Source organism: Centroberyx affinis, unplaced genomic scaffold (assembly GCF_046629955.1).
Source record: "Centroberyx affinis isolate AG114_WGS23_722 - 3 ecotype Tasmania unplaced genomic scaffold, CSIRO-AGI_Caff_v1 ptg009607l_1, whole genome shotgun sequence".
NCBI classification, from domain to species: domain Eukaryota; kingdom Metazoa; phylum Chordata; class Actinopteri; order Beryciformes; family Berycidae; genus Centroberyx; species Centroberyx affinis.
In genome coordinates this window covers 705-11,951 of record NW_027284580.1, presented here as the reverse complement: position 1 = coordinate 11,951, position 11,247 = coordinate 705, and the positions used below count along the sequence as shown (strand labels likewise).

The 11,247-nt window shown below is 41.6% G+C and overlaps 1 protein-coding gene across 1 annotated transcript; it reads right to left on the bottom strand.

Moving 5' to 3' along the window:
* Nucleotides 1-823: 823 nt before the first annotated feature.
* Nucleotides 824-6,996, bottom strand: LOC139640511 (procathepsin L-like). The gene is made up of 8 exons (XM_071514683.1): nucleotides 6,905-6,996; nucleotides 5,365-5,505; nucleotides 5,129-5,251; nucleotides 4,565-4,717; nucleotides 2,975-3,199; nucleotides 2,125-2,293; nucleotides 1,786-1,903; nucleotides 824-1,277 (listed from the first exon to the last, which is right to left on the bottom strand). Exons 2-8 carry the CDS (start codon nucleotides 5,494-5,496, stop codon nucleotides 1,178-1,180), a joined length of 1,020 nt encoding a protein of 339 aa, XP_071370784.1. The 5' UTR covers nucleotides 5,497-5,505; nucleotides 6,905-6,996; the 3' UTR covers nucleotides 824-1,177.
* Nucleotides 6,997-11,247: the final 4,251 nt, after the last annotated feature.

Genomic DNA, 11,247 nt, shown 5'->3' with positions numbered 1-11,247 from the left:
AGAGAATAGTGTGAGTGACTAACCCAAAGGCAAGGTTTATTAAAAGTAATAACAGTAACACGCTCACACACACATGCACGCACACACACACAACACTGTCATTAACAAAAATCTCTGTGGCCTTTTCCCATTCACTTTCCACTTAGTGACAGCAGACACAGAAGAATCCCAAATTCGCCCGGTGCACAAGAGAGCGTCTCTTAACTTCCGGGTTATGCATTACTGTTGTAGTTTGTTGTAGTTGTGAGGAGCAAAATAAATAAATTCGTGCAAACTTTTAGCACACAAACTCTTTGGACAAATAGGCTATTCACATTGAAAAAACAGCTACAAAATTTAATACCTCATAAAATGGCAATTAAGAATTTTTAATACTTTTTAAGGGCCTTACTTTTCACTAAATTGATTTATTACCTTTTAATACTTTTTAAGACCCTGCAGACACCCTGTTACAATTACAGTTGTTTTTTCCTTGATTTCTCCTTTTTAGCAAGAACTGTGTTTAGGATTGAGCAGGTCCAGGAATGATGTGAGAGCAGAGGGAAGCTCAGTGTCGTCTGTAGACAGCTCAACGTGTTATGTGGAAGAGATAGTGATCCCTGTCTAATAACTGATGTCTTAATTTGTCTGTCAAGATTAACACAAAGAATATTTATCATGAGTGCTGGTCATGAGACATCCAGTTCTAGTACCATGGAAATACAATGACCGCATTTCGGTGATGAACTCAATTCTAACTTTACATTCACAGTCCAACAGACTGAGCCCAGCTGAAGAAGATTAAAAGCAAATACACTAAAAGATCAAAGTCCAAACACCAAACCAGTGTTTCACAACTTTTAATTGATCACAGTAAAAGTAGAAAAAAAAAAAAATCATTTGTACAATGACCAGAGCGACTGTTAAGAAACCACTTACCAAGTAGCAGACACATATTTACAAAGAAAAAACACTAAACTAAAATATTTTTCAATGAATAAAGTGGCATAAAAATCAGCCAAAAGAAAATGGCATTAATTCCCTAAAATCAGTGTTTCTCGATAAAACATTGCAGAACCTTCTGACAACGTCTCGCTCCGACTGAAGCCTCATTCAGGCTGTAATACAAGCACGGCCATCTCCAGCCAAACTATTGCAATAAAACACTATAGCTCTATAAAGTGGACCGGCGCGGCTGCTAGACCAGAGGATAGCTGGCTGCCGTCGCAATTCCACAGTGGTTCTTCCTGTCTTTAGCCATGTAGATGTAGCCCTTGTCTCCCCACTTCTCACTCCAGCTGCAAGAGTAGAAGAAGAAGAAGAAGAATCGATCAGAATAAAGCTCAACATGGTGCTTCATGAATTTCGTGTGCTGCCTTTATTCTACAGTTGGAATCAGGGTATGTGCAGCTTTCAGAGAGCAAAATTTAATACTTTAAAAAAAGGAAAAATAGACACTTAGAGACTCTTAACACTGTGATATCATCAATGTGTGATGTTCAATGCATTCTAGTTTTGAAAAAAGAATCTATGACTTCTAATAACTGGATTTAATACATTTTAATACTTTCTATGACATTACATTTAGATAATTTAAGACTTTTCAGGACTTTAAAAGCCCTTGGATCCCCTAGTAATGAGAATATTTTGAATCTTGTCACTCTGGGGTCGAATAAAAACATCATGGGATATTTGAAAAGCTCAGGTCTTGCTAAGCTCCTGAATTTTGCATTGGAAGTACACTCTCTTCATGCAGTATTAACGCTCCCAATTCCCCCAACGGCAGAGTTTTATCTTTTGGCTAACCTGTTCTTGACGATCCAGTATTTCTTTCCGTCCACGTCTTCTCCCTCGAAGCCGTAGCCCACCACCAGCACGCCGTGGTCCAGCTCCTCGCTGCTGCACTCCTTCTCATAGTAGATTCCTACAATACCCACAATCCAGTCAGCCACATATAAAGCATGGGTGACATATGCCAGAAGAAAATGTGTTTTGTGTCACCGATATTTGAGGTACTTGAAAGAGTCTAATTCAATTCCGGTCAAGAAATCCCTAACTAGCCCATGCAACATTTGTGCACTGGTACATTGGTTATGAGGGAAAACTATGAGACGTTTCACACTTTCACAAAACTCAAGAACTGACCTGACTGGTAGAACTGGAAGGACTCGTGGCCGGCGTCGATGGCCACCGACACGGGTCCCACGGAGGCCACGGCCTTCATCAGAGCGCGCTCCTTGCCGCTGGGGACGTCGACGAAGCCGGTGTCGTTGGCGGAGTTGAACTTGGGGTCGTAGTGGCACGGCTGGTCATCCTGGAGGAGGGAGGAGGGAGGAGGCAGGAGAGGGTGATCAGGAGGGTAAACAACAAGTAAAAACCAGGCAGACCATCGCCAAGACAGACTAATGGATCCAAAAAGCAATAATCAATCCCTGTTGGAAGAGACTTAAGAGGGTCAATGAGTACGATTTCTTACTGCCCCAGAGCACAAAGTGACCATAATGTGTGTGCAGGGGGTTGATCAATAACAGTAACTTAACGATTGCTTTGTTTATTATTAGCAATCATCAACAAGGATGACTGAATCATATTCCTAAACCTAATATATAAGTTTTGTTTTACAGATTCAATCCCCGAATGTTCTTGTATTTCCTACTAGTTGCTGATAAGGATCAATAAAGATCATAGATTACTTAATGTACTTTATGCCAGTGATTCTCAACCGTTTTCACATCAAGAACCCTAATTTAGTCCACATTAGGGTCACGAACCCGCATGAGATGATAATTTCTCTCTCTGACCCAAATCTGAGAATATGTTTATTGTTAGAGCCCCCTCAAGGACCCCTGGTGGTCCCCGGACCCCACGTTGAGAACCACTGCTTTATGCCCCTTTAACAACTGTCTAAGTACAACACAGACATTTAAGATTGATATTCCCCATATTGCCGTACACCAAGCACCCGGCTGCCCCCTGCCTCCCATGAGATACGTACGGTTCCCAGGTACGGGTAGGAGTCCTCGGAGTCCAGGCCGTGGTTGTCCTCGATGTACTGGAAGGCCTGGTCCATCAGACCGCCGTTGCAGCCCTCGTTGCCCTCGGGCCGGGAGCAGTCCACCAGGTTCTGCTCGCTCAGGGAGACCAGCTGGCCCGTCTTCCTGAAGAGCTGGCCCTCCATGGCGCCGGTGGTGCTGAAGGCCCAGCAGGAGCCACACTGGCCCTGGGAGGAGCACAAGGTGACGGGTTAAGGTTAAGATGGTGCAAAATGTCTTGGCAACATAAAAAAAGGATGGACAAAGAAACAGGACCTGCTTATTGAAATACATTTTTCACATTTGGACAACAGTTCTTGTCTCATTAAGCAAACTCAAAATCTCAGCAACAACTGTTTCCCCAAAATATGTATTCTTTGTCACTATAGCACTATACAAAGTGACTGACAATGGATAGAAATAGAAAAGTTTGGTGCAGAGTTTAAATGTCATATGAATGTTTTTTTAAACCTTACCTAAACCTAACACACTTTAACATTACCTGTCCTGCTCTTATGTCCCTTTCAGATGTTGCTTATCTTGTTTCTGTTATTGTCTTTCTTTTTCATGACCCTAAACTGTTGTTAACCATGTCTGTGAAACTATTTGGGTTACACTGCTGTATGAAATGAGCTGTGTGAGTTTAAGTTTTTAATACAGATTTTACGTCCATTTGGAGACAATAGAAAGGAAGCGTACTTTATGGCTCCATTTCCTTATAGGACATTGTATGCACCAGTTACTTGACTGAATATACTGTAAACGACAGACTGTTGCTGCACCCTGCCCTGGTTGGACTGGTTTCAGCTTACAGACAACAGGCTTAATGTATGCAGAGGGGGGTGGGGTGGGGTGGGGGGGGTGGAGAGAACAGACTGTGCACTCAGGGAGAAGGAGGAGTGTGTGAAGCACAGATAACAAAACAACCCATAAATGTCCAGCTTATCTTTCTGTTCCAAGCAAAACATTTACGTCTGCAGACAGAACGCCCTCACTGCTTAAAATATAAGTACATTTATGATGACGGGACTGTCCATATTTGTACATTAAATCATCAAGTTTACCTTGTTCCTTCACCGCTGATTACTGCCAATATCAGTTCATGCTGTATTGAAATGTTTTGTAATGCTAATGCAGCCACTAAAATAACCGTTTGTGCTTATGAACAGAGCGTTTACATTTCCTGAGTGCATTACATGGCAACAACTACAACTGCCCTGTTTTTTTTCAAAGGCCATAGTGCATTTTCTGCCATCGGCACATCGGATTACTCACACCACACCACCACGCCTTCAACGTCTGGATCTTTGTCTCTAAAAGTCATAAAATTATTGGTGTTATAGAGATTTGCCCATTTGTTATTTTAACAGCAGGCTCTGATGCATCTCCCTGGTCTGTCAGTATCATCACGAGTCTAAATCTTTTGAGGACACTTCTCCTTCAGGCCCCGTCATGTTTACCGCACCTCGGTTAATCATATCAGGTGTGGTTTCCCTGGAGCCCCGAGGGTGTCATTACAACAGATTTAAACCGGGGAGGGAAAGGATCGTTACCTGGTCCTTCACGGGAGTGACGTAGCCCTTCTCCCTCCAGTCGACGGAGCGCGGGGCCTCCAGGAAGTTGGGCTCCATGAACAGGGATCCCTTGAACTTTCTCTGCTGCTTCTGCTTGTAGCCGTTCATCACCTGCCTGAACTCCTCGTGAGTCTGTCGAATGTAAACACAATTCGAGTGAGTGAGTGAATGACAGCCATCTTGAAGCAGACCCTGCATAACATAACTCATGTATTTAGCGGACACTTTCATCTAAAGCTCCATACAGAGGTGTTGTTCCATTTTAAAGTTACATGCTTTTCCAGACCTTAAGTTTTACAAAATGCTGAATTTTCTTCAATAATATATACAGTCTGTGTCTGGGGGAAGGAATGCACAGTGCGATGGAGAGTTTCCTGCATTTTTCACAACTTCCTCAGTATTTTTTGGCGCGTGTCCATGTTTATTTTAAGACATGGCTACATTCCAAACCATTCCCTACTTTCCAGAGCCTTGCAGGAACACTGATCTGGTGGTTCAAACGGGAAATAAGGATCAGTCGCCGTCTCTCTGTTCTGATCTTACCATGTCCCCGAAGTGGTTCATGCTCAGGCGGTAGGAGTGCACGCCCATGGAGTGCTCCAGGTTGTGCATTTCAATCTTCCTCAAGTTCTTCTCCCACACCATTCGCCTCCAGCTCTCTTCCTTCTGCAGAAACCATCATTCATTCACCATTAGCGCCAGGGATTCTGCACGAGCGGGTTGATCAAAATGACTTGCTGTTGTAAATGAACTGAAGAAGTTGAACGTGTGAAGCTCACCTCATGGTACATCTTGCTGTGCCAGCTCTTCCACAGGTCCCAGTGTTCGCTCAGCTGCGGGTCGAGGCCGGGCGCCGACAGGGCGCCGCTCAGACAGACCGCCAGCACAGCGAGGGGCAGCAGCAGCATCATGGCTTCCTACTGGGACAGGACAGGAACAAAAACAAGTTGGCACGCTTTTCTCCTCCATGCTGCAAGTGGTGAAGCTATGGCCTCCAGCTGCTATTGATAAGGCAAACTAGTGCAGAAACGATTAGTTGATCAACAGATGATTAACTGATCATAATTTTGATTAACGTTGAAAAATACCAAACATTTGCTGGTCATACCTTCACAAGTGCTTTTCTCTATTTTAAAATCATACAACTAATACTTGGGGTTTTCTTGGCTGCTTGTCAGATTAAGTAAGCCATTTTAAGACTTCACTTAGGGCTCTGGTAACTTGAGATGGGCATTTGTCATTATTTATTTATTACAATTTATAGATTAAATTATTAATCAACTAATCGAAAAAAGAGTCTCTAATTTAGATGAATCGATAATGGAAACAATCGTTAGCCTAACCCTAATCCTTGCAGCCCTAAAGGCAGACAAATCCCATTATAAAAAACACATCAACTCTCTCAATTTATGCTTTTTTTTTTTTTGCCTTAAAATACCCTCCCCTCCCTTAACTGACACCATCTTGATGTTTAGTGTCGAGCATTCAAAGCTTGTTATTTCCATGATTCATGCAGAAGAAGACTTGCATGACGCTGCAGTACACAATCCCGACAGTACAGCCAGTTCCCGTCTGTTGTAAACAGCATTCCCACTAACAGGCTGCAGGCCTCTTGCAGACGTTTTCATTCGTAACACCGGGCCGCAAGATTCCCATAATAATAATACTAGCCTAATATACATATTGTGGCAATTGTATGCAAAACCGAAGCTGTATCTGAGCTTCCAATGCGATTTTCCCCGCAGATTGTTGAGAGGAAACTTGACGAAATCCCTGAAACAAACCGCCCTGCTTTGCTTTGTCTGCTCCAGTCACGGGATCTGGAGCAGGCAGCGAGCCAGAGAAAAACAGGGACCGAAACCACGACCAGGAAACCGAAAAGAAAAGTAAAATTAAAAATCTCCGATAGCTAATAGTCCCTCCCTATCGGATCCGCTATTCGGCGATGCTACCGCTTTTCTTGATTTATTTATAACGTGGAAAAAAATAGCAACGGCTGTTATTTATTCAGGAGAAACGACAAAGGCAGCCGGATAAAAACACGATATAAGGGTTGTGTAACGCTAAAATGCCGTTGTAATGTTAGACCCCAGAAACAAACTAAATGAATCGATTAATCAGAGTAAACAATTCTGAAAAGAGTCTTTGTTTATTAATGGCATAGGAGCTGAAAAAAATACCCGAAGAAACGCCGATATTCCTCTGGATTTAGCTTTGTACACCAAATTAAACGTTAATTTTGACTGTGTTCGCCAAGGAAAAACACAAGAAAGCAAGAATAAACGTTAAAAAACAATCCGGCTGCAGTGAGAAACTTACTGTATCCCTCTGGTGAAGAAGATAATGATGAAGAAAACAGCCTCTCTCGCCGAGGTAGGCTACACAAAGTTTATAAAGGCCTCGGTGGCAGCATACGGAGCCTTCTGATTGGTGCTTTCTTCTTGTTTATTGCCGCTGAAGCCCCGCCCCCCCGCCCCAGCCGACGAGTGCGGTCATCAGACATGTGACCCAGGAGCACGTGAGTCGCTCCCTTTGGAATGGTGTGGTTAAAAAAAAAAAAAAAGAACAAAGTGTTGTGTTAGTGTTAGTGCCTGATCATGCTAAAGAAAAGGAGGAAGCCTAGTTACTCTGGGTTTCTTTTTTTTTTCTTTCTTTTTTTTAATTAATGGATAGTATTCCCATGCAAGGAACAGCTGATAGATCCATTATAAGGCCATGGATCCCATATTTGACAAGATTTTTTGATGAGATAAGATGAATTCTAGGGAAAATATTTGTGGTTGGATGTGATTTGTCGCACAACCAAACACTTGTTTATAGCAGTGATAGCAGTGAACCTTTTTCATATCAAAAACCCCTAATTTAGTCCACATTAAGATCACGGACCCCCATATTGATGAGATTTTGTCTCTCTGACCCAAATCTGGGAATATTTTTATTGTTAGATATGATTTTGTACAGATTTCCATGACAATCTGTATTGTAGGTAGAGAGATAACAGTAAAGCTGTGATCAAAAGTCATTCTTCTACACTCTCTAACTGTGTTAACGTCTTGCAAATGAAATAATGGCGAAGGTCAACAATTCATCAGCTTGCTGGGGACCCCCTGGAACCCCCTCAAGGACCCCCGGTGGTCCCCGGACCCCACGTTGAGAGGCCACTGTAGATGGGGAGATAACAGCAGGGAGAGTCAAACCAGTCATTCCTGTAACATTTTCCGATTTTACTATATACTTCAAAGTTAAATGAAACGTTTCCTCGTCTGGCTTGGGGGAGAAACCCTGAGAATCTCTCAAGGACCCCTCGGTGTCCCCAGACCACACTTTGGGTCACGAAAAATGCTCATAGAAAGGACACATGCACTCACATTTTACTGCTGAAACAAGAGTTTAAAAGCACATAAATAAAAAGAAACTTGGGTACTTGGTTGCTAAAATGCCAACACTAACAACAAGACATTGAATTATGAATATCAGGAAATGATTTTCCCCCCCACATGAGTCGGCAAAGACTGTATCTGAGCTACATAGAACAATTGAGATGAATAACATTCCCTGTGATTGTTGATGATTCATGTTTTAAGCAGCAAAACTGTGATTCATGCCAGGATTCCTAGGAACTGCTGGTACTATGAAGTCTGCGCTCATCAGGCTGGACCTTCGTGTGACTGATGAGATTATGAAACTGGTGATTTTGCTTTTGCTTTGCTTTTTTTTAACCCAACTTTTTCTTTTGTGAATTTATATCTGATTTGTACTGCATCTTATTTGCGAGAGCGAAGACTGAAAATGAAGAGACAAAAAGTCAAGACCTCGGCCTCGGTGTTCTGAAAGGTTTTGCCTCCCAGGCCCAAAATCTTTAATCCAAATCCAAGCAAACGAGTACCAGCTGAAACCTGGTTTTCACTTTTTAAACATATTACAGATCTCTTGTTACGTGGACTGAAAAGGAACACCACTAAGTTTCAGTCTTGAAATCTGTTGGATAGTTCAGTCTGCTCTCCTGAACATTCAAGACTGATCACTGATGACCAGCTGCTTAACGAATGAGCTGGGAAACACTGAAAGGACTCGTTAGTTAGATCTGTGAGGCTCATTTGGATCGAATTGCTCAGACAAACAGTGGGTGAGGCTACAAATGCAATGCAACTTTTTATGTCAATGGGGCAACTTTCTGGTGTCTATCTTAAGGAGATTTTACTCATTTTACAAGTAGTGATTAAACCTCATTTCACCATAAACATAAAACAAAATCTTAAATTGACTGATATTCTACTGACTTGTACACTAGTTCCCCATCTGTTTATTATCATATCTATTTCTTACACTCGTTATTCTCGCTTTATGCTCACACACGCTACTATTACAGAATACATGACTTTCCAAAGTGCCTGTATGTGCAGCAGTGCGGTCAGTTCCCATGGCATCATGCATTACAATATACCAAAAATACATAGTTTTCTTTCCAGGCAGTGACGAGTCAGAAAACACTCTGCAGCTTCAGCAACACACGGCTGAGTGGATCCTGTTGTTGCTCAATCAGGCCGACACATGACAGTGACTGGCTGCTCTCTCACTGCTGAACAGGCGGACATGTGCATGAGAGTTTGGACGGTTACAAAACGGATCCATACGAGTTCAACTACTGCAATCAGTAATATAAGATCTCTACATTTGGATTAGCTCTCTAAAAATCCACTGTATGTTGTTGGTGTCCTGCAGAAACGTTACTCCTCCAGCTGCAATCCCTTTATATACAATTACTGACCATGATATTACAAGTATCGGCCACATGTGAAGAATGTTTCAAACCCCAAAAGCCTCATAAATACAATATATACAATTACTGACCATGATATTACAAGTATCTGCCACGTGTGAAGAACGTTTCAGACCCCTGGGATTGATCCAAAGCATTGAAAATGTGATGTAAACAGTCAGAATCGAAATGTTCCAATGGGGAAAATCAGCTGTTGCTTCTCAAGTTCATGAAAGTAGGCCAAAGTATTTTTTGGCAATGCAAAGTTTTGAGACGACACGCAGATAAATTCACATTTTATCCCTATTTACAAATTTTAACATGAATTGCCGCTCCCATCCTCTGCAGCCACTCTTGTTTCAAGATGTGTGAAATTAAGTTAGTGTATAATCTCACTAGCTCGCCTTTTTGAGCATGTTTGCGTAATCCAATAAGTCATTTGAGTATCTGTAATTTGAGTATAATTTGATTTACAGCAGCTATAATAGATTTCTCCTTTTGTAAAAAAGGCCTGATGTAATTTTCTAACTTATCACCTGCATGTACGGAGCCAGAAACAGCTGAGAAAGTTTATTGGATGTCAGTCTTCCCATCCCAGACAAAGGTTAGCAGACCCGCATCGACGAACACGTATGCAGCCCAGGGTCAGGATCACTCCTCCATGTTGTTGTGGGGTTTTGTGCTTTTACATCACAGCTTCAGTTCAGCGGTTAGTTAACATATTGATCCGTCGGGTATGTTCCTTGGATAATACAAAAACACAAATGAGGAAATCCTCTCCTCCTACTAGCAAAGGTACTGGCAAGCTGTAATGAAAACAAAAAATTGAAAGGCTTAATCTTGTAATTTGACAAATAACTTTTTGCATTCATGGTAATAATCAATGATTATTACATAGTATTACAAACTATTACATGATTGAAAACAAATTAATTTTAGCAAAAAATTGTCTGTGTTTTGAATGTCTGGGGTCACTAGAGTTTTGTGACGTCAAAGTGGGGTCACGAGCCAAAAAAGGTTGGGAACCACATAATTACCAGGTAATTATTTCAGTCTATAGTCGTGTTTTGCATCACAATGAGATTTCAAAGCTGCTAAACGCCTCTTTTCCTTCAACAAACAACCTTTAGAAAGTCAAAGATTAACCACAACGCTGAGTTCTAGGAGAAATAACACATTCCTTTACTAAAAGTTTGTATACAAAGACTTCTGTTGTGATCAAGCAGCAGCAGTAGGTATTGCCTCACGCTTCAGCATGAGAGATAACAGATAAATAGATCAGGACGCCTGGCCTTTGCAATGCAGTTCGTCTGGACTTAACATCAGTGAGAAGTGGCTTATTCATCAGCGTCTCCCTTTGGGAAAATGGGCGCTCGTCAATTCAAAGCTGTGGGCATCGTCTTCTCTCTCTCTCTCTCTCTCTCTCTCTCTCTCTCTCTCTCTCTTTCTCTTTCTCTCTCTCAGTCCCAGCAGGCAAACTGGATTCACTGCTGACATTTACCCAAAGACAGCTGGGTTCATGGTCCCCAAAAACCCCTTTACTGATGAGGATTTATTGACTGAGCCTGTGTCACTTAGTATAAAGAGTGTGATAATGACAGTAGTGGAAGAAGTACTGAGATCTTTTACTTAAGTAAAAGTAGCAATACAACAATGTAAAGATACTCCATTACAAGTAAAAGTCCTGCATTCAAAATCTTACTCAAGTAAAAGTACATAAGTATTGGCAGCAAAATGTACTTAGAGTATCAAAGTAAACGTACTCATTATGCAAACTGTCCCCATTTAGAGAGTTATATTTTTCATAAATTATTGGAATATTAATACTGATTTATTGGCATACATGTACATGTAAGCAGCATTTTAAAGTTGTCAACGTGAAGCTAATCTTAACAATTTAGCT

What these genes read in the sequence shown, in the direction of transcription:
- LOC139640511 (XM_071514683.1), bottom strand. Translation starts at nt 5,496, where the DNA reads ATGATGCTGCTGCTGCCCCTCGCTGTGCTGGCGGTCTGTCTGAGCGGC. An exon ending in TCACTCCCGTGAAGGACCAG is followed by an intron (nt 3,200 to 4,564) that starts GTAACGATCCTT and finishes TGCTCCTCCCAG; the next exon opens with GGCCAGTGTGGCTCCTGCTG. An exon ending in TACTGGATCGTCAAGAACAG is followed by an intron (nt 1,278 to 1,785) that starts GTTAGCCAAAAG and finishes CTACTCTTGCAG; the next exon opens with CTGGAGTGAGAAGTGGGGAG.